This window comes from Perognathus longimembris, chromosome 26 (assembly GCF_023159225.1).
Source record: "Perognathus longimembris pacificus isolate PPM17 chromosome 26, ASM2315922v1, whole genome shotgun sequence".
NCBI classification, from domain to species: domain Eukaryota; kingdom Metazoa; phylum Chordata; class Mammalia; order Rodentia; family Heteromyidae; genus Perognathus; species Perognathus longimembris.
This window is the reverse complement of record NC_063186.1, coordinates 6,281,770-6,307,689: the sequence shown is the minus strand read 5'-3', so window position 1 is coordinate 6,307,689 and position 25,920 is coordinate 6,281,770. Positions and strand designations below refer to the sequence as shown.

Sequence of the window (25,920 nt, the reverse complement as noted above, 5' to 3'; positions counted from 1 at the left end):
TCAGGTTGACATATATGCAATATACAATGTATCAAGAACATATACAGTATTCACAGACTTGGTCTCTACTGTCTCTCCATCTCCCTTTGTTAACAGTCATATATCAGGGAGATCATGCCCCTTTGTTTTCTGTGTTCTAGGCTTGTCTCACTCAACATTATTTGTTCGAGTTCTGACCATTTCCCTGCGAATAACAGTATTTCACCATTCCTATTCGCTATGTAGTATTCCATTGTGTATAAGTACCATATTTTTTGGATCCATTCGTCTGTGGAGGGGCAGCTGGGTTGTTTCCATATTTTAGCTATTGTGAATTGTGCCGCGATAAACATGGAAGTACAAATGCCTTTTTGATATCTTGGATTTTGCTGTTTAGGATAGATGCCTAGGAGTGGTATGGCTGGGTCATAGGGTAGGTCTATATTGAGCTTTTTGAGAAACCTCCATACTGTTCTCCAAAGTGGTTGTACTAATTTGCACTCCCACCAACAATGGAGAAGGGTTCCTCTTTCCCCACAGCCCCTCCAGCATTTGTTGTTTCCTGAGTTCAGAGTATAGGCCATTCTAACTGGGGTGAGGTGGTATCTCAGGGTTGTTTTTATTTGCATTTCCTTTACTAGCAGGGATGTTGAGCATTTCCTCATGTGTTTCTTTGCCATTTTTATATCTTCTCTTGTGAAGTCTCTCTTTAGCTCTTTTGCCCATTTCCTAATAGGTTTATTGGGCTTGGAGGGGCTTAGTTTTTTGAGTTCTCTGTAGATGACAGATATCAGGCCTTTGTCTGTTGCTGTGCTGGTAAATATCCTTTCCCATATCGTTGGCTGTCTTTCTATTTTGGTGGCTATGTCCTTAGCTGTGCAGGAACTTTTTAATTTGTAGTAGTCCCATTTGTCGAGTCTTTCCCCTATTTGTTGTGCCCCTGGGACTCTATTCAGGAAGTTCCTTCCTGTGCCTATAAGTTCTAGTGTCTTTCCTACTCTGTCCTTCAGTAGTTTCAAGGATTCAGGTCTGATGTTGAGGTCCTTGATCCATTTTGAGTTGATCTTGGTGCATGGTGATAGGCTTGGGTCTACTTTGAGTTTTCTGCATATGGCTGCCCAGTTCTCCCAGCACCAGAAGTTGAAGAGGCTATGTTTATTCCATTGTATGTCTTTAGCTCCTTTGTCGAATATCAGTTGGCTGTAAGAGTGCGGTTTTATTTCTGGGTCTTCAGTTCTAATCCATTGGTCTTCTGATCTGTTTTTATACCAATACCATGCTGTTTTTGTTATGATGGCCTTGTAGTAGAGCTTGAAGTCAGGTATTGTGATACCTCCTGCACTGCTTTTTTTGCCTAGAATTGCTTTGGCTATTCTAGGTTTTTTGCTGTTCCATATGAATTTATGGATTGGTTTCTCTATTTCAGTGAAGAATGTGGCTGGGATTTTGATAGGTATTGCATTGAATTTGTATAACAATTTGGGCAATATGGCCATTTTCACGATATTGATTCTGCCTACCCATGAGCATGGGAGGTCTTTCCATCTCCTTGTGTCTTCTTTGATTTCCCTTATTAGATTTTTGTAGTTTTCATTAAATAGGTCTGTCACGTCCTTGGTTAAGTTGATCCCTAGGTACTTTATTCTTTTTTTGGCTACTGTAAATGGAATTGTTTCCATAATTTCCTTTTCTGTTTGTCTATTGCTGGTGTACAGAAAAGCTGCTGACTTTTGTGGGTTGATTTTGTATCCTGCTACTTTGCCAAATTGGTTTATTAGGTGTAGGAGTTTGGGTACTGAGTTTTTTGGGTCCATCAGATATAAGATCATGTCGTCTGCGAATAGGGATAACTTGATTTCTTCCTTGCCGATGTGGATCCCTTTGATGTCCTCCTCTTGCCTTATTGCTATGGCTAGGGATTCCAGCACTATGTTGAAAAGAAGTGGGGAGAGTGGGCATCCTTGTCTTGTTCCTGAGTTTAGGGGGAATGATTTAAGTTTCTCTCCATTTAATATGATATTAGCAGTTGGTCTGTTGTATATGGCTTTTATTGTTTTGAGGAATGTTCCATCTATTCCTGTTCTCTCCAAAGCTTTTAATAGGTATGGATGTTGTATTTTGTCAAAGGCTTTTTGGGCATCGACTGAGATAACAATGTGATTCTTGATTTTAGTTCTGTTTATGTGGTGAATTACGTTGATTGATTTACGGATGTTGAACCATCCTTGTGACTGAGGGATGAAGCCTACTTGGTCATGATGTATGATATTCTTAATCAGTTTCTGGATCCTATTAGCTAATATTTTATTGAGGAGCTTTGCATCTGTGTTCATTAGTGATATTGGTCTGTAGTTCTCTTTTTTTGTTGGATCTTTGCCTGGTTTGGGGATGAGTATGATATTAGCTTCGTAGAATGAGTTTGGGATTTCTCCCTCCGTTTCTATTTCGCGGAAGATCAACTCAACCTATTTTATTTTTTTAATTAAAATTTTTTCTTATTTATAGAGTAAATTTGTTGAAGAAATGCTGAAAATGAAACAAAAGTAAGTGTGCAAATTTTGTAGTCTATGTTCTTGATAATACTATATTCTTTCCTAGCTGGAAAAACAATCCACAAGGTACATCACTTCTTCCCTTCTGTGTAAAATGCAAATGTAATTGATGTTTACAAAATTATATTCCTGGGGCTGGGGATATGGCCTAGTGGCAAGAGTGCTTGCCTCGTACACATGAGGCCCTGGGTTCGATTCCCCGGCACCACATATACAGAAAATGGCCAGAAGTGGCGCTGTGGCTTAAGTGGCAGAGCGCTAGCCTTGAGCAAGAAGAAGCCAGGGACAGTGCTCAGACCCTGAGTCCAAGCCCCAGGACTGGCCAAAAAAAAAAAAAATTATATTCCTGATGCCACTTGCTCAAGGGCATCCTTGCGTGTAAGGCCACTCTAAAAGTATCTTAAAGAAATAAATACATGTATGAGCCAAGTGTTGGTGGCTCACATATTTAATCTAACTCGGGAGGCTGAGATCTGAGAATCGTGGTTCACACCTTTCCTGGGGAGGAAAGTCCACAAGACTTCCATTAACCAGCACAAAGCCACAAGTGGGTCAGCACCGGAGCCCTTCTCCCCTCGCTGTCCCTGCAAATCTCACAGTGTGCTCTGGAAATGTCTCGCCTAGAACACAGCTGACCCGCGCTGCTGTATTCAATTCTGTGTATTGCTTCATTGCAGTTGACAGTATCCCATGCCACATGCACTGTTCCTGGTGGGCAACTTACATGAGGCAAGCCATTTTAACATGTCATCGAAATCCTATTTATCAATAATCTGGCTCCTTACCTTTCCAAGTGGATAGTTAAATGTGTAAATTCCATATGGCCCACCCTGGACGACATGGCCAGTGTCCCACTGTCTGCGGCCCGGTTCATAACATCGGAAGTGATAAGTGTGGGACACGGGACCGTCCATGTGGACTGGAGTACACTCCCCTTACCTTCACTCCAGGTAGGCTAACTATTCTCAGAATCTTCATCTTGAGTTAACACATCTGATGTGCAACACCATTCATTCCCCACCCCTCTTTTTTTTTTTTTTTTTTTTTTCCCTTTTTTCAGTGCTGGGGATGGAAGCCAGGGCCTTATGCATGCCAGCACCCTAGCACTGAGCTACGCCCCCAGCCCTAGCTATCTTCTTTTGCCACCTCTACAGGAGAGCTGAAAATTACTGAGACTATTTCAAATCAGAATTGTAAGCCGGAGGGATCAAATGTGAGTGATGCCTTGTAATGCTGTTCTTTGGATACCATGAAGTGATATTTATACTTACAGTCTAGAAGAAATCCAAATCGCCCTGCACAGCAAGGAGATGGACTGCCTGCGGATGAGTGAGGAAGTTGAGCGAACCCGAACTTTGGAGTCTAAGGCCTTCCAGGAAAAGGAACAACTGAGATCAAAACTGGAAGAGATGTATGAAGAGAGAGACAGAACATTACAGGTGTGCCAGTGTCCACAATACTTTCACATACTTCAATGGAACTGACTAGGAGAAATTGAGGTTTGCAATGGGCCATCCCTGTTTCAGCATATCTAGTGTGTACAAAGATATACAATCACAAAAGCTGGGGATCTCGTATTCTTGCTGTTTTCCTGGAAGGCAGGAATTAATGTGCCTTTTAAAAGAAAAAAATTTGGCTGGGCTTGGTGCCTCGCACCTGTCATCCTAGCTATTCAGGAGGCTGTGATCTGAGGATTGAGGCTCAAAGCCAGCTCGGGCACGAGACTCCATGAGACTCTTAATCTCCAATTAACCACCCAAAAGCCAGAAGCAGAGAAGTGAGTCAAGAGGTTGAGTGTCAGCCTTGAGTGAAAAAGCTCCACTACCAGCAGAAAGAAAAGAAAATGGATGTCCTGTTTCTCATTTTCCCCTCCTTGCATTGATCTCCCTGTAGGAAATAGAACTGTTGCGGAAGCAAGTCAACTATCTCTCAGAAGAAAATGGAAAATTGGTCGGTCACCAAAACCTCCATCAGAAGATTCAGTATGTAGTGCGGCTGAAGAAAGAAAATGTCAGGCTTGCTGAGGTAAGCTCTGAAAACATTCTAAATGAATTACCACTTTTTTCAAAGTGATCGTTTATCAGACCTTGTAAGGCTGAGGATATGAGTCAGGCGATTCGAGGGCTTGCCTATACTGAACACTGGTCCCTGAGTTGAGACCCTGCTTCTTCCTCGGTCAATCAAAATCACTTACTGTAGGTATAGTGTCACATACCTGCAATCCCAGCACTTGGGAGATTGAGACGGGAAGATTGAAAGTTCCAAGCTAGCTTGGGCTACAAAACAAGCTCCTGCCTTTATAAAGAAAAAAGAAGTGATGATTGAACTTCTTGATTTTCTAAAAATTTTAGTCAGTGCTATTTTAACGTTATTAAATCAGTTAAATTATCAAGGATGTTGGGGGCTTTTTGTTTTGTTTTTCCTTGAAATGCTAGGTTTCAAAACCCTAGGTCCAGGCTGGGGGCGTGGCTTGGGTGTCTAGCATGCACAAGGTCCTGGGCTCAACTCTCATCTCTGCAAAGAAACAAAACTCAAGGACTTGGGCTGGAAGGTGGCTTACTACTAGAGTGCTCGCCTAGCACGCATGAAGCCCTGGGTTCCATTCCGCAGCACCACATACACAGGAAAAGCCAGAAGTGGCTCTGTGGCTCAAGTGGTAGAGTGCTAGCCTTGAGCAAAAGAAGCTCAGGGACAGTGCCCAGGCCCTGAGTTCAAGCCCCAGGACTGACAACAAAACAGAAAAACAAAAATAATAATGAAAAAACAAAACCCTAAGGCCCTTGTGAGTTCTAAGTAGGCACTCTGCCATGGAACTACATCCATAGTAACTTCCTAGATGCCAGATTTGCCTTATGTTAACAAAGCAAATATTCGAATTTTGAAACATACTTAAAGAATGTCAAAAAGGATAGTACCTTCTATAAGACTTTAGAGCCTTAATTTTTTTCCTTCCCCCCACCCCTTCCTTTTTTTTTAATTACTTACAGGAGACAGAAAAGTTGCGTGTTGAAAATGTATTTTTAAAGGAAAAGAAAAAGAAGGAATTATAAAGATTGTGGCCAAGTCCTGAGGCATCACCTGGTTTGGAGAATGTTTTGTGTTTCACAGTTGGAAAGAGTTGATGTAGCAGAGAAAGTAAAGGGCGCTCGGGAGCGTGAGCAACAGCACCTGAAAACTGGCTGTCCCAGAATTTTTATTTCTCTTGTAGGACCTACTTTTACCCACAGAGGACAGCTGCATTAAGGCCCTTTTTTACAAAACGCGTGCGCGGCGGTAGTGGCTGGCCCTTGAGTTCTAATGAGCATTCTGCCCCCACGTGCAACGTAGGCTGAATGGCGACCAGCCAGCCCATTTCCTGTAAATACCGGAAGGCACTTTGTCCTGCTTGAAATAAAGCGTGTACCTGATTTTGTGTTAGCTCTTAATAGTAGTATTTGGTGGTGCTAAAACTTGAGGTGAGTTTGATGCCTTGATTTTGTAGATAATTTTGTTAATATAGATTATTTTTGTATTATGAACATTTTCTATGACGTGGCCCATGTTTTGAATAAATCCTTTTACAACAAAACAATTTAACCAAGTGCTATGCATTGTTCATTTGCTTATTAGTAGCCTGTGTGCTGCTGAGGCAAAAATGGCTTAAGCTATCTTTAGAAGTTTACTTCTCCCAGTAAGTGTGGGGTGAGTTTTTCCTTCCATTCTGTGCTAATTCAGCCAGCTCACTTTTGCACTGATTGGCTTTTTGGTGGCTGGTGTGTGTGCAGGCGTGCATGTGTGTAGTGTGTAGAGAGACGGGGGTTATTACCATGTGTCTCAAGCTGGTGACCCTCCCCCCTCAGCCTGCAGGGTGCTGGGATGTGGAGCCCGTCAAACCATCAAGTGTCTGCAGCTAGGACGGGAGCTGGTGACAATATTGAGTAATGGCAGGCAGAGAGCACGCGAAGGCATAAGGCTCGGGCCCTGACAGCCTTGTGACGGGAGGCAAGCATGTAGTACCAAGATGCTTGAGTACAGTACAAGGAGGAAACTTGGACCAGCATCCCTAGTGCTTCTGGAAGCCTTGTGAGAAAGGCAGATGCTGAGGCCTGGAAACCGACTCCTCCTCAGCTTCTCTTAAGGCTGAGGTGGGAAGCATATTGGTCGGAGGCAAACTGGAACAGACAGAAAAGTCCTTAAGACTCATTCCCCCCACATGACCAGCCCAGAAGTGCAGGGCTGGAGGCCTGGCCCCAAAGGGGGCGTGAGGATCGACCTCAGTGCCGCACAGACACGAAAGGTGCACTACTGGCCACACATCTGGCAGGAGAGACAAGCCGGGCTGCTCCTTTTTGTGACCCCCCCCCCAACCCAGCAGGCCCTGCCCGCCCCACCACCTCGTCCATGGGCTGAGGTTAAGGTTCACACCCTGCAAAAGGGTGTGGCTAAAGGGAGGAACAAGGCAGAGCCAAGCAGGGCCCCGGCGGCTCCCGCCTGTCATCCTAGCTACTCCGGAGGCTGAGAGGCTCAGAGTCTCCAATAAATAACTTAGGAAAATGCGGGAGCGGCTGCAGTGGCTCCAGTGGTAGAGCGCTAACTAGCCTGGAGCACAGAGGATCAGAGACAGCGCCCTGGCCCTGAGTTCAAGCCCCAGACCAAACCACCAGGCCACACAGCTCAGGAGTCACAAGAAGGAGGCCAACTACTTTGATAGAAAAGGACGCTTTCCCCACAGCGGCCAGCGTGGAAGCCACCCTTTGCGCATTCCCGAGATTGGCCCCGCCCCCCTCATCTCCATAACCCCGCCCTCGGAGGCTCGGCCCCACCCCTATGATAATCCAGGCCGGGCTCCCCCACGCCGAATCCTCCGCGCATGCTCGGTTGCGACCCCGCCCTAGCACGCTCTGCGTGGGGCTTCCCCCTACGTCACATCTGCGTCCGTCACGTGGGGCCGCGTCTGGCGCGCCGCGAGCGGCGTTCGGCTCCGGTGGCGAGCGCGGGGCTGGGTGAGCGTCATGGCGGCGAGGCCGCTGTCCTCGGGCGTCGCCGGCCCCGGCGCGGTGTCGGCCGCCGCTTATCCCGACACGCCGGCCGAATTCCCCCATCACCTCCAGGCCGGCGCGATGCGGCGCCGCTTCTGGGGCGTGTTCAACTGCTTGTGCGCCGGCGCGTTCGGGGCCCTGGCCGCCGCCTCCGCCAAGCTGGCCTTCGGCCGCGAGGTGCAGCCCGGGGCGCCGCCGGCAGAGCGGGCGGAGCGGGGCGGGGCGGGCGGCGGAGGGCGCGGCGGGCCCCGGAGCTGGGCGGGCTGGGGTAACCCCCCCCCCACCCACCCCGCACCCCGACCTCGCCATCCACCTCACCCTCCCCCCACACCCCCCCCCCTCGTCCGCTGAGGGCGGTGGGCGCCGGGCGGGACGGAGGCCTCCTCCCTTCCCTCGGGCCGGGGGGAGCAGCTCCACCTCCCACCTGTCATAAAGCCCCCCCCACCCCCTGTGCTCAGCCTTCCGCTGCTCGTTGACTCTTGAAGGTGAGAAACCTGTTGCCCATCTCAGTTGTTTGTCTCCCCCACCCCCACCCTTTCCTCCCCCAGCGTTCCGACCAGCCAGGAAAATGGAGCCTTTGAGATCAGCTCCCCGCCCCCCTCGTCCCCCGACTCTAAAGGAACATGGGAACCATCGTGGTGGGCACAGCCCCACCCCCACCCCACCCCCGGTCCGCTTCCCTCCACGCGGTACCCATTCCTGGGCTCCAGATGGGCCTCGGCTTCATCCCGGGCTGGGGTTGCGGAGGGGGATTTCATTTCCAACCCTTAGGTGTGGGTTGGCCCTGGGCCCGCATGAGGACTGATTGTTTAAATGTCATCCTCTACCAAGGATAAAGTTGCTGTTCTGTTGAGCGTCACTCTTAGGGTTAAACCAAAGAATCACTGGATCATAAAGGTTTTGGGGTGTATTTTTTTTGTTCTTTTTCTTTTGGGGGTGGGGTGCCTGAAGTTTGAATTAGAGGCCTGGACACTGCCCCTTAGCTTCCCCCCACCAAGGCTGGTTGGTGTTTCTACCACATAAGCCACGGACGGCCCTGCTTCCATGTTTTTTGCCGGTTCATTGCAGATAAGAGCCTCAAAAGACTCCTTTTCCTTTCCCCGGGCTGGCTTCGAACTGTGATCTCAGCCTCCTGAGTAGCCAGGATTACAGGAGTGGAGAGCACTGGTGTGTCTGACCTTCCCCTCACCCCCAACACTTCACTTCTATTTTGATCTGGTGTTCATAACAGGAAAATGGGGCAGCCACTGGTCCGTTGGTTGCCCCTTTTCAAAACATACTAGAAATTCAGCTCCCGCTTCTGGGAAAACAAATGGAACAGCATCTACATGGGGCCCAGCCCTTGAAGAAAGTGGCCTTGTCTGCAAGTTATTTGCTTGTGCCAAAAGAAGAGGTGCATTTAACCTGTGTGTAGGAGGCTTTATCCCTGAAGGTTTTCTCTTTCACTAGAAATAGCTTAGGGCTGGGAATGTGGCTTAGCGGTAGCACACCTGCTGAGCATGTGTGAAACCCTGGGTTCCATTCCTCAGTACCACATAAACAGAAAAAGCCAGAAGTGAAGCTGTGGCTCAAGTGGTAAAGTGCTGACCCTGAGCAGCAAAAGAAGCTCAGGGACAGCACCCAGGCCCTGAGTTCAAGCCCCAGGACTGGCAGAATAATAATAGTTTTTAAACATAAATGGTGGGGTGCTGTTGCCAGCCCCCTGTAACGCGAGCCACTCAGGAGGCTGAGATCTGAGGATTGCAGTTCAAAGCCAGCGTGGTCAAAGTCCATGAGACTATCTCCAGCTAAGCACCAAAATCTGCAAGTATTCTAGGCAATGCTAAGATAGCCCTACACGGGCAAGAAACACGGAGAACATTTTCCCGGGTTTGAATCCTGTCTGCTTTCCCCGCTTACAGAGACGTTCTTCAGTACCTCTGGCTTTTCGTAAAATGAAATGAAGTTGTCGGCAAGAATGTCTTGAAAACACTTAGCACAAGTTCCAGCACACAGGAGAAGCTCCAGGATGTGCAGAGCAGTTGGCCTGAGTGCAGGAAACCAGGCGTGGGGCCCAGGTGGCCGACTGGTGCCTGACCTGACCCTAGGAAGAAAGGGCCCCTCACCGGCCCACTCACACACACATCACATAGTCGCGGATCTGGTCCTTGTGGGAGCAATCAGGGATTCCAGTGTGCAGTAGAAAAGACGAGAGCTGGGCTGGGCGCCGGTGGCTCGCGCCTGTCATCCTAGCTGCTCAGGAGGCTGAGAGCTGAGGATTGTGGTTCAAAGCTCACCTGGGCAGGAAGATCTTCGAGATTCTTTACCTCCGGTTCACTATCAGAAAACTGGGAATGGCGCTGTGGCTGAAAGTGAGCATAAAGAGCTGAGGGAAGGCCAGGCACGGGTGGCTGACACCTGTAATCCTCGTTGCTTAGAAGTCTGAGATCTAAGGCTCGTGGTTTGAAGCTATCTCAGGCAGGAAAGTCCATAAGATTTTTTTTTCCAATCCTGGAACTTGAACTCAGGACCTGAGCACTGTCCCTGGCTTCTTTTTCCTCAAGGCTAGCACTCTACCACTTGAGCCATAGCACCACTTCTGCCTTTTTCTGTGTATGTGGTGCTGAGGAATCGAACCCAGGGCTTCATGCATGCTAGGCAAGCACTCTGCCACTAAGCCACCCTCCCAACCCTTCATAAGACTTTTATCTCCTGTAACGTACTCAGAAAGTGCTGGGAGTACTGCTGTGTGGCTCAAGTGGTGGAGCGCCCACCTTGAGCAAAAGGAGCTTTAGGACCGTGCCCAGGCCCCGCGACTAATGAGAGGGGGAGAGAAGGGGGTGGGGGGGGTTGGGGGACTGGGTATGGATGACCACGTTGCTGCAGCAAAGGTGTTCTCTGGGTTGGCTCTGCAGCCCACTGAGGGCTCGGGGCCTGAGGTGGGGGTCTCGGTGGGGGCGTGACCACGGTGACACTTCTCTCGCAGGTGAACATGGGCCTGTGCGTCTTGGGCATTGTCACCATGGCGAGTACCAACTCCCTGATGTGGACCTTCTTCAGCCGGGGCCTCAGTTTCTCCATGTCTTCAGCCATTGCCTCGGTCACCGTGACTTTCTCTAACATCCTCAGCTCGGTGAGTACCTGAGGGGCATGGCACCCTTGTGCTAATAAGCTTACCTTCTTAATGGGTTGTCCACGGGGGACCCCCCCCCCCCCCGCTTCCCTGATGAGAGAAAGCACAGGAAAGGCAGTAGAGGTTAGGTGTGGGGCAGGTAAACACGGAAGTGTTGGCCAGGCACTGGTGGCTCGCGCCTGTCACCCTAGCTACTCAGGAGGCTGAGATCTGACGGTCACGCTTTGAAGCCAGCCCGGGCAGAAAAGCCCCTGTGAAACTGTCATCTCCAATGAACCACTCAAAAACAGGAAGTGGCGCTGTGGCTCAAATGGTAGAGCTCCAGCCTTGAGCAAAAGAGCTGAGAGACGGCGCCCAGGCCCCGAGTTCAAGCCTCACAACCAGCAACAACAACAACAAAAGCCTGGGTCCTGAGTTGAAGCCCCACGACCAACCATACAGAAAAATAAGAAGTTTTGTAAAGTTACAGGAATGAAACCTGACTGTCAACAGTCAGTGTGTAATAATAATAAGCCCGGTGCTGATGCCTCGCACCTTGTCATCAGAGCTACAAAGAAGGCCCAGAGCTCAGGATCCCGGTTCAAAGCCATCCAGAGCAGGAAAATCCGTGCGACTCTTGGGTGCCAATTAACTACCAAAAAGCTGGAGGTAGAGGCGTGGCTCAAGTGGTCAGAGGACAAGGCGGAGGGGCGGCGCCCAGGCCCCGAGTTCAAGTCCCGGGATGGGCACACGCAGAGCCTAGGGGCTTCCTGCCCCTCCAGGGGTGGCCTCCATGAAGTGTGGAGCCTGCAGACCTGGGCCCCCGCTCCTTCCCTTCCCAGCGGAAGTCCAGCCACTGGGGGGCGGGGGGGCGGGGGCTCACACAGCCCCCCAGGCTCAGGCCGCCCGCTGTCCGCCCGCAGGCCTTCCTGGGCTACGCGCTGTACGGAGAGTGCCAGGAGGTCCTGTGGTGGGGCGGCGTGTTCCTCATCCTCTGCGGCCTCACGCTGGTGCACAGGAAGCTCCCGCCCGCCTGGAAGGCCCTGCCCCACAAGCAGCAGTAGCCGCCGCCCCGACGGCCCGCCGCGGGCATGGACGGCGACCCCCGGGCCAGGCCTGGGCCGCGCAGCCCCGAGGGCGGAACGGACACGCCGGCCTCCGTGTGCACAGTGCGTTCACTGTCCCGGCCCCCCCCCCCCCCCCAGAGCCCTGGACCAGCCCGTGCACCTGCGCCGCCCTGGAGGCTGACACCTGAGGGTCGCGGTACGAGGCCGGCCCGAGCCAGAAAGGGACTCTGGTTACCATGAACCACCAACGTGGTCAAGCGCTAGCCCCGAACGCTGACGCTGAAGGACAGCGCCCAGGCCCCGAGTTCAAGCCCCATGACTGACCAAAAAGGAAACAGAAAGCCCGGGAGCCCGGGCGCGAGCTGAGCCCCCCCGCCCCCCCCCCCCCCCGGTGGCTTAGCTGCGTGGAGGACGCAGTCCCCCCCCCCCCCCGGGTGGCTTAGCTGTGTGGAGGACGCAGTCCCCCCCCCCCCCCGGTGGCTTAGCTGTGTGGAGGACGCAGTCCCCCCCCCCCCCCCCCCCGGCGCTGTCCATGGTCCCGGGCGAGGGGCTGGGCAGCCCGCGTGCCCGGCCGCGGGAGCCGGAGAGGGAAACACCGGCTAATAAACGCCGCGCGGTGTGGTTCTAAGCCACGGCCACGGAGCCCGCGTCCGCTCTCACCTCGGGGAGGAGGGAGCCGGCGGGGCGAGCTGAAACGCACCGGGTGGAGCCGGCGGCGTGGGGCGCGGCAGCCGCGTCCCTCAGGAGGAAGAGGGGGCCTCCCACGGAGCCCGTGTTCCCTGAAAAAAGAAGTGGCCGGAAGGCACCCCGTCTTTCATTTTACATCTTCCTGGCCCTGATGGAGACAGGGACAGAGCACAGCGTTCAAAACCTTCAACTCACAGCCGGCAGCTCAGGCCTGCCTGCCCAGCCACTCAGGGGGCTGAGACAGGAGAATTGTGGTTCAAAGCCAGCCCGGGCAGGAAAGCCCCTGTGAGATACTTCTCTCCAGTGAGCCCTTCAAAAACTGGAAGCGGCGCTGTGGCTTCAGTGGCAGAGCCCTAGCCTTGAGCAAGAAGCAATCAGGGACTGCGCTCAGGCCCTGAGTTCAAGCCCCAGGACTGGCAAAAAAAAAAAAAATACCCCAGGGGAAATGAACATAAGTGTCACCCCGGGTGATCAGCGGGATTGGGGGGGCAGGGGGGGCTAGGGAAAATGTTACAGGGCAGGGGGCTTTCCAGTCACCATAAAGTTTAGCTTTGTAACCTGAATACAGAGCCCGAGTCCTGTGCTCAAGGCTACAACCATTGTGGAGTAAAACAAACCAAGGGGAATGGATGAGCCACACTTTGTGGGCTTGTGGGTGGACAACTGGAGTCTCGCAGCGTTTCCTGCCCGGGCTGGCTTTGAGCTGCCGTCCTCGGATCTCAGCCTCCTGAGGAGCTGGGACGACAGGCGCGAAGGAGACACTGGTGCCTGGCGTTTTCATGAAGTTTTTGGTGTTTTTTAGCCAGTCCTGGGGCTTGAACTCAGGGCCCGGGCGCTGTCCCTGAGCTGCTTAGGCTAGCGCTCTACCGCTTGAGCCACAGCGCCACTTCTGGCTTTTTCTGTGTATGTGGTGCTGAGGAATGGAACCCAGGGCTTCGTGCCTGCCAGGCACTCGACCACTGAGCCACGCTCCCAGCCCCTTCATCAAGTGTTTAAGACCTCGGGATGTGACCGCTGCCATGATTAGACCTGAAGTGAGGGCGGCTGTGGTGGGTTTGAAGGAAGCCCAGAGACTGTCTTTGCTCATAGACGCCAGGTTCTTGGGCCCAGATAGGGAATGGTGGGGTGCCGTCTGGAGAAGGGAGCTGTGGGAAGTCACCTCGGGGTGACGGTGGGTGATCGCAACGGGACTGGCACCAGGACTGGGCTGGGTCAGATTGGTGACTCCAACGTCGACAGCTAGGAAACAAACCGAGGTGCCACGCCAGGGCCGAGGGCGCCCAGGCTCCCCCGCACGCGCTCCGCTGCTCCCCAGGGCCGAGCCAGGAGCCAGGGCAAGGCGGCCCCCTCCCCCCCCGGGCGGGCGCTCCCGCCTGTCACCCGGGCTCCTCCGGAGGCTGAGGATCGCGGTTCAGGGCCGGCCAGGCCAGGGAACTCCACGAGACTCGTGATTCCCCCTAACTGCCCAATGGCGGCAGAGCCCTAGCCTGGAGCACGAAAGCTCCCAGCGCCCGGCCCCAGGACCCAAGCCCCAGGACCCAAGCCCCAGGACCAGCAAAAGCAAAGCAAAACGAACCAAAGAGCTCGGACCAAAGGCAGCCGCCCGCAGCGCGCCCAGAACACGACGGGTGACTTGAAACGGGGGGCAGGGCAGGGTCCCCGGAGCAGGCTGCTTGGCGGGGCGGGGGGCATCGCGGCTAGCTGATGGCCACGTGCAAGGTGGAATACAAGCGCCCTCCAACTTAATAAGAACAGGCTTTCGGAATCGTTACTATTATTACTTTAATTTTCCTATAAAGTGGAACAATGAGTGTCTGGCCTATGAGTTAAGAAAACCAAACAACGCTCTAGCTTCAGATCCAATACGAGGAGCCGCGGCTCCTTGAGAACCGCGGGCGCGTGTTTACCGACTCCGACCCGCAAACAAGGACTTCAAACGTGCGCAGATGGGCATCTTTACGACGCGTGCGCAGATGGGCATCTTTACGACACATGCGTAGATGGGCATCTTTACAACGCGTGCGTAGATGGGTATCTTTACGACACGTGCGTAGATGGCATCTTTACGATACGTGCGCAGATGGGCATCTTTACGACGCGTGCGCAGATGGGCATCTTTACGACACGCGTGCAGATGGGCATCTTTACGACGAGGGCCTTGTGCGGCGCCGGGAGCAGCCCCCGCCCCGGCGCCTGGGGCCCTGCCAGGGCGCGCGCTGTCCTCTTCCTCCTCCCAGTGGGAGGAGGGGGGCAGGCGAGGGTGGGAACAGAACTTGAAGTCCCCAGGTTCCCCTTCTTCCCAAGAGGGCCTGCCCTGCCCAGGCCTCGACATCTGTGCCAGGCCTTCCTTCCTTCACCCCCTAGCCGGCTGGGGGGGATCCAAGCATTCGCCCCTCCCAAACACATGCGCCGCCCATCATCCTTTCTTTTTTTAAAAAAATTGGGGGGGGTGGGGGGCTGGTCCTGGGTCTTGAACTCAGGGCCCGCGCACTGTCCCTGAGCTTTGGTGCTCAAGGCGAGTGCTCTACTACTTGGAGCCTCGGTAGCTAACTGGAGATCAGTCTCCGTTCCTCTCCTGCCCCGGCTGGCTTTCAACTGTGATCCTCAGATCTCAGCCTCCCCAGCAGCTACGACGACAGGCGTGAGCCCCTGCTGCTACCTGCCCTTTCTTCGGGCACCGGGGATTGAACCCAGGGCCTCAGGCATGCCAGACAAGCTCTCTACCTCTTGAGCTCCGCTTGGAGTCGTCCTGTTTTCATTTTGCCTTGGAGACAGAGTGCACAGGCTCATGTGCACAAGATTAAGAGCCTGCTCTGCCGAGGTCTGGAAGTTCCATTGGAGGAGGAGGGAAGGGAGGAGGCTCATGGCTGTGTGTGTGTGTGTGTGTGTGTGTGTACTGGATTTGAACTGATGGTCTGCTCACTGCCCTTTAGCTTTTTCACTCAAGAATAGCACTCTACCACTTGAGCCACAGCTCTACTTCCGGCTTTTAGGTGGTTCACCAGAGATAAGAGTCTCACAGATGGAGTTTCCTGCCCAGGCTGGCTTTGAACTGCCATCCTCAGATCTCAGCCTCCTCAGCAGCTAGGATTACAGGCGTGAGCCGCCGCCAGTGCCTGACAACCTCATTTAGTTAAAAAATGACCAGTGTTCCATTGACAGGACGTCAGATCTGCCTTTGATCGTAACTCTGTTTGCTGGTCTGGCTCGAATTCTCACCGGGAGAGGCCTTGCCTTGAATTCCCCATAGAGATGGGGGCCCCACGTAAGGAGGCCTGCTCTGTGTGCCAAGGATGGGTCTGTCTTTCCGGCAGCTGATAGGCTGGCAGCCAACCCAAACACCCTATGGGAGCTCAGGGAGACGAGTGACAGGTTATCTGTGCAATCAAACGCCACTGCGCAGCTGTGGGAAAGGCAAGGCCTGCTCACCCTGGCGGGTCTCCCATCTGGAAGGCCCAGGGCCTCAAGCGGCAAACCCACCTTGGGGAGATGGCAGAATCCCCTCCCTGTGAGGCTGGAGGCGTCGGGGGCTTCCGAACGCTTAAAACGTAGGAGGCGCGTTTCAAAAAGGAAAGAGCAAGTAGGTCTTCGTAATGGAAGTATACACGGAGCAGGCGGAGCGCTGGCTGGCTATGCCTGCCATCCTAGCTACTCGGGAGAGAGAGACCTGAGGATCAAGAGGGTCCCGGCTTCTGGCGGCTCATTCTTGGGGAAGGGGAGTGTTACCCATGATGCCATGCTGTGTTCTTTACCTTTTGTGTTTGGTGCCAGTCCTGGGGCTTGGACTCAGGGCCTGGGCGCTGCCCCTGAGCTGCTTTCTGCTCAAGGGGAGCGAGCGCTCTGCCACTTGAGCCACAGCGCCACCTCTAGCTTTTTGGTGGGTCATGGGAGATCAGAGTCTCACACACTTCCCTGCCCAGGGCTGGCTTCGAACCGCGACCCTCCAGATCTCAGCTTCCTGAGTGGCTGGGATGGCAGGCGGGAGCCGGCGGCGCCAGGCCCGGGTAGGCGAGCTCCGCGGGGGTCCGATGTGGAAGGTGATAAGGTTTTACTATTTCCTGAGGACACGCCCCCGGCCCCGCCCCTTGGCAGCCACCACAGGGTCACACCCCAGCCAGGACCGCATAAAAACCGCGGGGTCCCCGGCCTCGCTCTGAGGCTGCTCCGGCCACCCCGGCATCGGCGCTGACGGCTTCCTGCGAGCGAGCGAGCGAGCGCAGAACAGAGGACGCCATGACCACGGTGTACGGTGAGTGCGTGAAATCCCCGCGTGGCCACCACCCTCGCCGGCGGGGCCCGACTTTGCTGCCCCCGGGCTGGCTTTGAACTGTGATCCTCACCTCCCAGCCTCCTGAGTAGCCCCAAGGTACCGGGAGGGCCTGGCACCCCCCCCCCCCCCCCCCCCCCGGCGACATTTTGGTGTGCCGTGGACGCCAGTTCTGTCATGGGCCTCGAACTCAGGCCTGGGCACTGTTCTGTCCCTGAGCATCTCTTGTTTTGGGGTTGGAGGCATGGCTCAGTCGGTCGAACACACCAGCCAGTGAGCAGAGGAGGCGGTACTGAGTTCGAGTCCCAGTCTCGGACTTAAGGAAAACTATCTGTGTGTGTGAATCAGAAGGCACTGGGCCCAAGGAACATTCTCGTTGTTTCCACACTGGACAGGGAAGTGGAATTGTTTTTCCCCTCAGTTCACCAAGAGCTCTGAGAGAGGTCCACACACGGACCCCACTTGTGGGGGGGGGGACCCCCATGGCCTGTGGGCTGTACGACAGGAATGCTCACAGCAAGCGGGATCCGAAGGGAAACGGAGGCAGGTGTGAGATCTCAACTGAAAAGGTTTTTTTTCTACTGGCTATGACTTAAAAGTGTGGAAAACAGTTGTTTGGGGGCTGGAGTGTGGCCTAAGTGGTCGAGTGCTCGCCTCGCATACATGAAGCCCTGGGTTCAAGTCCTCAGCACCACCTATGTTGAAAAAGCCGGAAGTGGTGCTGTGGCAGAGTGCTAGCCTTGAGCAACAAAGGTGAGGGACAGCGCCCAGGCCCCAAGTTCAAGCCCCAGGACTGGCGCAAAGAGGCTTGAGGGCTATAAGCTGCTCGTGAGTGTTGATTATGAATGACTGTGTGTCCGTCCGTGTCCCCCACGCCTGCGCGCCCCTCCGCCCCGCACCCCGATAGAGGTCCAGGCTCTCCACATCGACTTCATGAAGGCGCAGAACACCGAGGCTCACCGCACGGATTACTTCCAGACCAACAAGCTGGTGCTGCGGCGCGGGCAGATGTTCCACATGCGGCTGCTGCTCACAAGTCCACGCTGCCCCACGAGACGCTGAGGCTGCAGTTCACCACCGGTGAGGCCCGGGGGGCGGGGGGTCCGCCAGCCACCCAGGCCCAGTGCGGTTGCGCACGCCTGTAATCCCAGCGGGCAGAGGGTGCGGAGAAGGGAGGAAGCCAGGACGATGGGGTCCCCCTTTGGGGTGTCCCCAGGGCCGAACCCCAGCATCGCCGCACACACCCTGGTGGAACTGAACCTGAAGTCGCCCAGTGCCTCCCAGTGCGAGGGCTGGAAGGCGGCCTCACCAGCAACACCAGCAAGGAGGTGAGGCCCGGGCGCCGCGGGGCGGGGCGGGACCGCCGGGGGCCCCTTCCTCCCTTCCGGGGGGCCACAGAGCTCCAGGACCCCCCCACGTCCGCTTCTCCTCTCCCCCCTCTCCCCCCCTTCCCACACCTCTTCTTAGTTCTTCTTCCCTGCCAGAACCTGAACTCAGAGCCTCGCGCCCTGCACTGGCTGGCCGGTAGCTGGCGCGCTCCCCCTCCGGCCACGCATCCAGTCCCGTTTCTTTGGTGGGCTCACCGGAGACGGGACTCTCTTGGCCCCCAGGTGGTCGTGGCCGTCACCAGCCCCCCCAATGCCATCGTGGGCAAATACAGGCTGCTCGTGAAGAGCGGCAGCCAGTCATTCCGCGCCGACGAGAGCTTCTACCTTCTCTTCAACCCCTGGTGCAATGGTAACGGGCAGCTCCCATGGGGGGACGGGGGCCGGGGGGGGCCCTGCTGGTTGGAAGGGCACACAGCCAGCACCCCTGGAGCATCATCCTCTGTATGGCCAACCCCCCATGAACTGAAGCCCCCCTTGGCTCTCCTCCCTATGCCCCTGCCAACCTGCGCAACGGCTGATGGGCAGCTGGCGGCCGCCAATAGCCCTTCCCCTGGCAGCTGAGGGGGCGGGCGAAGCCTTGACCAGTGGCTCTTCCCGCCTGCAGGCTCTGGCTTGGTTGGTTGTCTGTTTTTTGCCAGTCCTGGGGCTTGAACTGGGCGCTGTCCCTGAGCTTCTTGTGCTCAAGGCTAGCGCTCCACTACTTGAGCCACAGCGTTTTTGCTGGTTCACTGGAGGTAAAGTCATACAGACTTTTCCTGCCCAGGCTGGCTTCGAACCACCATCGTCCATTTCAGCCTCCTGAGTAGCTAAGGATGACAGGCGTGAGCCGCTAGTGCCCGGCTTCTCCCCCGGTGCAGTTTCCTTACACCTAGCTCAGAACGCTCTTCTGAACGTTCTTAGGATTTCCAACCCCAAATCTATTTCCGGGGGCTGGAGGTGCGGCTCAAGGGGTAGCGCGCCAGCCTGTGAGTGAATGCAGCAGATACCGTGTTCGAATCCCAGGCTCGGACAAAAGAAAAGCAAAATGTATCGCCCTCCTTCCCCCCCTCCCCTCCACCCACCCACCCCGGAGACTCCCCAGCCCCGCGGCCGGCCACCCACGTGGCCACTTGGTCCGTCCACAGAGGACCCGTGTTCCTGCCCGACGAGAAGGAGCGCCAGGAGTACGTCCTCAACGACACGGGCTACATTTACATGGGCACCATCAAGCAGATCCGCGGGAAGGCCTGGAACTTCGGCCAGGTAGCCTCCCGCCTGCCCTGGCAGAGGAAGCCCGGAGCTTCCGGGTCAGAGATGCGCAACGGGGCCGGGTGGGCGGGGGAACCTGAGGCCCATCCATCCATCCATCTCTTTTCCTTCTCCCCCCCCCCCTTCCGGCATCTATCCACCCCTCCTTTCCTCTGTAGCCCTCTTCCTTTCTGCTTCTTTTTTGTTGTGGTGGTGGGACTTGAACTCCAGGCCTTGGCTCTGTCCCCGAGCTTTGTGCTCGAGGCCGGTGCTCACGATTGGTTTTCTGGGGGTTCACTGAAGATAAGAGTCCCATGGAACGCCGGGCACGGGCGGCTCCGCCTGTCACCCCAGCTACTCAGGAGGCTGAGATCTGAGGATCGTGATTTGAAGCCAGCCTGGGTGAACTTCTCAGAGAAAGCCGCAAGTGGCACCGTGGCTCACGTGGTAGAGCGCCAGCCTTGAGCACAGAGAGGCGCAGCAGGGACAGCGCCCAGGCCCTGAGTTCAAGCCCCAGGACTGGCAAACGTGTCATGAACTCTCCTGGCCATACTCTAGGCCGGCTTTGAACCGTGATCGTCAGAGCTCAGGCTCCCGAGGAGCTAGGATGACAGGCGGGAGCCACCGGCTCTCAGCTCTGTCCCGTCCATCCCCTCCTCCTGGCTTTCCTCTCCTGTCCTCCTCCCCTCTCTCTGTCATCTCCACCCTCATCCACCCCCCCTTTCCTTCCTCCATCCTCCCCATCCACCCTTCCTTCCTCCAGCCGGCCCTCCTGCCCTCTATCCACCTCCCTCCCGCCCTTCCCCCCTTCCCTCCCCCCCCAGTGGGTGCACTGCACATGGGGTGGCGCCTGGTAAGTCCCCCCCTCCTCCAAACTAGTTTGAGAAGCACATCCTGAGCTGCGTGGTGTACCTGCTGGGCCAGAGCTACCTCAAGACCCTGGAGATGCGGGACCCGGCCTTGGTGGCCCGCGCCATGTGCGCCATGGTGAGTGTCGGGGGCCTGGGCAGGCTCCACGCCACTGACGACGGCACCCCATGAAACACGGGGGGGGAGGGGAGGGGGGCACGGCCAGTGTAACAGGTCCAACCCACCCCGGCGGGCTGAGGGGCGGAGGGGCCAGCCGGTGGCGGGTGTGGGGGGCGCGGGGGGCGCGGGCCTGGCCGCGGGTGCGGCTGACACCCCCGTGTCCCCCCCCCCCAGATGAGCTCGGCGAACGCGAACGGCGTGCTCACGGGGAACTGGTCGGGGAACTACTCGGGCGGCACGTCGCCCAAACGCTGGTCGGGCAGCGTGGCCATCCTGCAGCAGTTCCACGACACGCACCAGCCCGTCTGCTTCGGCCAGTGCTGGGTGTTCGCGGGCATCCTCACCACGGGTAAGGCGGGCGCGGGGGGGGGGGGAAGGGGGGGGCCGCCCACGGCCCGGCGCTCACCCCGCCCCGCCCCTGCAGCGCTCAGGGCGCTGGGCATCCCCGCCCGCAGCGTGACCACCTTCCAGTCGGCCCACGACACGGAGAAGGACCTGACCGTGGACGTGTACCTCAACTCCACCGGCAAGATCATCCCGCACCTCACCAAGGACTCCGTGTGGTAGGCGCCGGCCCGCCCCGGGCCTCCCTCCCCGCCGAGTGGGGGTCCGTCCTGGGACTTGAACTCGGGGCCTGGGCGCTCGCTTTGAGCGACACAGCCCGGGACAGCGCAGGACCCGAGCTGGAGCCCTAGGAGCGCCCCCCCCCCCCACAAACACCCCCCCCCACACAAGCCAGACACCATCAGGGTTCCAAGACTGGGCAGCTGCAGAACCCGCATCCACATGGGGCAGTCTACTGCCCGGAAAAAGGCCCGCGCCCGCCGGCGGCTCCGCATGGGTTCAGTGGGTCCTACTCGGCGGGGCGGTCCGGGCTCCTGGGAGTCCCCCGTGGGGCTCCCGTGGAAAGGCCCTCCCGTCCAACCCCGTGCGGGGGGGGGGGGGCCCGCAGGAACTTCCACGTGTGGACGGACGCGTGGATGAGGCGGCCGGATCTGGCCGCAGGGCAACGACGGCTGGCAGGCGCTGGACAGCACGCCGCAGGAGGTCAGCCAAGGTGAGCGCGCGGCCCGGGGCCGGGGGGGCCGGGGATGGGGGGGCCCCCCCGGGGCCCGGACGCCGTCTCCACCCCCCCACCCCCCCCCCCGCAGGCATCTTCCGCTGCGGGCCGTCCCGCCGCACGCCGCCATCCGCAGCGGCAACCTGTTCCTGGGCTTCGACACCAAGTTCGTGTTCACGGAGGTGAACGGCGACCGCTGGTGTGGCTGCTGCGCAGCGCGGGCGGCGAGGACGTGTACAGCCTCATCGCCGTGGAGACGGACAGCATCGGCAAGACCATCAGCACCAAGGCGGTGGGCCAGGACCGCCGCCACGACGTCACCTACCAGTACAAGTTCCCCGAAGGTGCGCGCCGGGGCGGGGGCGGGGGGGGGGGACACGGGGCGGCCCGGGCGGCCTCGAACCCACCGCCCCGCCCGCCCTCCCGCCCGCCCGCCGCAGGCTCGGTGGAGGAGCGCCAGGCCATGGAGCACGCCTACTCGCTGCTGCAGCTGTCCCGGGCGCCGGCGCCTGGTGGCGGCGCGGCGGGCGGCGGCGGGCGCGCGGCAGGCGCCGGCGGGGCTGGCGGTGCGCGAGGACGCGGTGGAGCTGGGCCGGCCGCTGGCGCTCACGGTGCTGCTGGCGGCGGCGGGCGGCGGCGAGGCGCGGCGCGTGCGCGTCTCGGCCTCGCTGGACCTGCAGACCTACACGGGCCGCAGCGTGGCCGCGCTGGCCGAGGTGGAGCGCGAGGAGACGCTGCGCGGCCCGGGTGCGTGCGCGTGCGCGGGGGGGGGGGGGGCGCTGTGCGCGGAGGGGGGGGCGCGGCGCGTGCGCGTCTCGGGCCTCCGCTGGACCTGCAGACCTACACGGGCCGCAGCGTGGCCGCGCTGGCCGAGGGTGGAGCGCGAGGAGACGCTGCGCGGCCCGGGTGCGTGCGCGTGGCGCGGGGGGGGGGGGCGCGGGGCGGGGGTGCGTGCGCGTGCGCGGCGGGGTGTGCGCGGCGCGGGGGTGCGTGCGCCGTGCGCGGGGGGGGGGCGCGGGGGTGCGTGCGCGTGCGCGGGGGGGGGGCGCGGGGGGGCGTGCGCGTGCGCGGGGGGGGGGGGGCGCGGCGCAGGACCCCCACGCGCGCTCACACGCCTTTCCCCCCCCCCCCCCCCCGCGCAGAGGCCGAGGTGGCGTTCTCGGTGGCCCGCCGACGCCTACCTGCCCAAGCTGGGGCTGGTGGAGGACGAGGTGGTGGTGAAGGTGTGGGTGCTGGCGCAGGAGTGGAGTCGGAGGAGATCGCGGGCACCGAGGCCACGCTCTCCTTCTTCTACCCGGGCTTCGCCGTGGAGGTGAGCGGGCGGCGGCGGGACGGGGGGGGGGGGGGGGGAGACGCGCGCCCTCGGCCCGCGCTGCCCGCCCCGCGTCCACACCCACACCCCCGCCCCCCCGCAGATGCCGGACGTGGGGAAGGTGGGCGAGGAGATGACGTGCGTGTGCCGCTTCCGCAACGTGCTGCCCATCCCGCTCACCGCCGCCTGCTTCTCCCTCGAGAGCCTGGGCATCGCCTCCACGCAGACCGTGGACAAGGGGTGAGCGTCAGCGCGCCGCCCCCCACCCGGCCACGGCTGAGCACCCCACCCCACCCCCGGCCACGGCTGAGCACCCCACCCCACCCCCGGCCACGGCTGAGCACCCCACCCCACCCCCCCCTCCACGGCTGAGCACCCCACCCCACCCCGGCCACGGCTGAGCACCCCACCCCACCCCCGGCCACGGCTGAGCACCCCACCCCACCCCCCCTCCACGGCTGAGCACCCACCCCACCCCCGGCCACGGCTGAGCACCCCCACCCCACCCCCGGCCACGGCTGAACACCCCACCCCACCCCCGGCCACGGCTGAGCACCCCACCCCACCCCCGGCCACGGCTGAGCACCCCACGCCCCCAGTCCACGGCTGAGCACCCACCCCGTCCACGGCTGAGCACCCCCATCCCCCCGTCCACGGCTGAGCACCCCCCATACCCCCGTCCACGGCTGAGCACCCCACCCCACCCCCGTCCACGGCTGAGCACCCACCCCACCCCCCCTCCACGGCTGAGCACCCCACCCCACCCCGTCCACGGCTGAGCACCCCACCCCACCCCGTCCACGGCTGAGCACCCCACCCACCCCCGTCCACGGCTGAGCACCCCACCCCACCCCGTCCACGGCTGAGCACCCCACCCCACCCCCGTCCACGGCTGAGCACCCCATCCCCCACCCCCGGCCACGGCTGAGCACCCCACCCCACCCCCGGCCACGGCTGAGCACCCCATCCCCCACCCCCGGCCACGGCTGAGCACCCCACCCCACCCCCGGCCACGGCTGAGCACCCCACCCCACCCCACCCCCGGCCACGGCTGAGCACCCCACCCCACCCCCCGTCCACGGCTGAGCACCCCACCCCCGTCCACGGCTGAGCACCCCCCACCCCCCCCACCGCTGGGCCGTTCCAGGACGCTGCCGCCCGGCCACGCCCTGGAGCTGCAGATCCACTGCGTGCCCGTGCGTCCCGGGGCGCGGAGGTTCATCTTCAAGTTCTGGTCGCGGGAGGTGAAGGAGGTGCAGGCCGAGAAGGTGGCGCTCATCGCCTAGGGCCGCCCGGCCCCCCGCCACGCCGCGCCCCGGGGCCCTGATTGGCTCCGCGTGCACGCAGGCCGGCGCCCCGCCCCTCCCCACGTGACCCCACGTCACCGCGGCGGGGGGCGGGGCGGGGTCCCCGGCTTCCCCCACCGGACACGGCTCGGTGGAGAGGAAGGAGGCCCGGGGCGGGGCCCCCGCTTAGCCGCTGGGCAGGCCGCCTCCCCCACCCCCCACCCCCCCACGTCCCCCGGGGGCTCGGCCCCTCCCCGCCACCAGAGACCCGCACGCCGACCCGCTTCTAATTAAACCGCTTCACCACCTCAGCTCGGCGGCCTCGGGCTCTTTATTGCCGCCGGGCGGGCTCGGGCTCGGCGCCCCCTCTGGCACCGGGGTGGGGGAGGGGGGACCCGAGCCGCGCGGCCGCCGGTGGCCCCTGAGATCTGAAGACGGCGCAGGTTCGAGGCCAGCCTGGGCAGGGACGTCCGCGAGACTCCCACGAACCAGCAGCACGCCGGAAGTGGCGCGGCGGCCCGGGTGGAGCGGCGCCCGGCCCCCGAGTCCCAGCCCGGGGTGACGCAAACCAAAGGCCTGAGCTGGGAAGCGGGGGTCGGGGCGCGGCGTGGGGCGCGGGGCGAGGGGCCGCGGGGGTCTTCCTGCCGCCCCGACTCCACGAGCGCGTGCCGGCGCCCCCTTCTCCTCTGGGAGGCGCTCTTCCTCCAGGATGAGGGGCTTCGAGGCCCCTGGGGGCGAGCGAGGGCCGCGGGGACCCCCCTCCCCGCCCCGCCTTCCTCCCGCTGGAGGCAGGACGTCACTTCCGGCCGGGTCCCCGGAGACCGGAAGTGGAGGCCCGCAGAGGGAAGCCGGGCGGCGAGGCCGAGGGCAAGGTCGATTTTTACCAAAACTCTGGGGCGGGACACCCCGGGGCGCCCCCACCGGGGCGGGCCGCGCGGGGCGGGCTACTCGTCCATCACCTCGGCCGAGTCCTGGTCCCGGGCGGCGTCCGCCGAGGACGGGGAGGAGGAGGACGGGGAGGACGGCGGCGGGGCGGGCAGCCGCGTGCTCCAGGTCCAGGTCGGACAGCGAGGACAGCTGGCGGATCAGGTCCTGGCGCGGGGGCGGCGGGGCCGGCACGGGCCCGAGAAGGGGCTGAGCCAGCCGAGCGACGGGGCGCCCCCGAAGGCCTCCTCACCGACTTCCAGCTGCCCTTGGCCTCGCGCGGTCGGTTCTTGCGTTTCAGCCGCTCGATGCCCTGCGAGGGGTGGGGACACGGAACAGGGGCTCAGCGAGGGCCGGCCCGAGTCCCACAACTGCCGCGCGCGACCCGGGGCACTGGAGGCCATGCAGAAGCAGGGACACAGGCCACGGCGCGGGGCTGCGCATGCGCCTCGCCCAGCCACCACTCCACCACGGACACACACACAGCCACGGGGGCCACGGGGTTCATGGGCTGCGCATGCGCCTCGCCCAGCCACCACTCCCACCACGGACACACACAGCCACGGGGGCCACGGGGTTCATGGGCTGCGCATGCGCCTCGCCCAGCCACCACTCCCACCACGGACAGACACACACAGCCACGGGGTTCAGGGGCTGCGCATGCGCCTCGCCCAGCCACCACTCCGACACGGACACACACAGCCACGGGGATCAGGGGCTGCGCATGCGCCTCGCCCAGCCACCACTCCGACATGGACAGACACACACAGCCACGGGGTTCAGGACCAGCAACCTGCCGTTCACACACGCAAGCAGCACCACGTTCTCATGGTGCAGAATGGAAAACAGGCACGCAGTCTGGCTCCCCCGCAACTCCCCCCAGCTGGGATGACAGGTCCCCCAGCAATGTAGCCGCAGAAACACAGGGACAGCGTGGAAGAAGCCTTGCGGGAGGGGGGCAGGCATGTGCCCCCCCCCACTTCACGGCCATGCCCACCCCAGGGCACTGCCGCAAACTCAGCCGCAGGAAGAC

General features: G+C 59.5%; 3 protein-coding genes and 1 pseudogene across 6 annotated transcripts in view; all 4 read left to right on the top strand.

The window, feature by feature from the left end:
• Positions 1-6,107, top strand: part of Kif15 (kinesin family member 15) — a 41,297-nt gene extending 35,190 nt beyond the window's left edge. For 2 of the 3 annotated variants that reach the window (XM_048334649.1, XM_048334648.1), the window contains 4 exons: positions 2,485-2,522; positions 3,805-3,970; positions 4,425-4,556; positions 5,519-6,107. In XM_048334649.1, coding sequence (XP_048190606.1) covers positions 2,485-2,522; positions 3,805-3,970; positions 4,425-4,556; positions 5,519-5,581 — 399 coding nt within the window. In that variant the 3' untranslated portion in view covers positions 5,582-6,107. The remainder of the gene's footprint in view (positions 1-2,484; positions 2,523-3,804; positions 3,971-4,424; positions 4,557-5,518) is intronic. The other variant, XM_048334650.1, reaches the window with a different exon arrangement.
• A 1,326-nt stretch (positions 6,108-7,433) lies between these two features.
• On the top strand, positions 7,434-11,992 carry Tmem42 (transmembrane protein 42). Of its 2 annotated transcripts, none has more exons than XM_048334651.1 (3): positions 7,434-7,726; positions 10,515-10,661; positions 11,659-11,992. In XM_048334651.1, exons 1-3 carry the CDS (start codon positions 7,523-7,525, stop codon positions 11,893-11,895), a joined length of 588 nt encoding a protein of 195 aa, XP_048190608.1. In that variant the 5' UTR covers positions 7,434-7,522; the 3' UTR covers positions 11,896-11,992. The 2 variants fall into 2 exon arrangements, with proteins under 2 accessions (XP_048190608.1, XP_048190609.1); XM_048334652.1 differs by having other exon boundaries at positions 7,442-7,726; positions 11,564-11,738.
• A 5,151-nt stretch (positions 11,993-17,143) lies between these two features.
• Positions 17,144-23,967, top strand: LOC125342341 (annotated as a pseudogene).
• Positions 23,968-25,715: 1,748 nt separating this feature from the next.
• Positions 25,716-25,920, top strand: part of LOC125342339 (protein-glutamine gamma-glutamyltransferase 4-like) — a 4,353-nt gene continuing 4,148 nt past the window's right edge. The window contains 1 exon segment of the mRNA XM_048334463.1: positions 25,716-25,736. Coding sequence (XP_048190420.1) covers positions 25,716-25,736 — 21 coding nt within the window.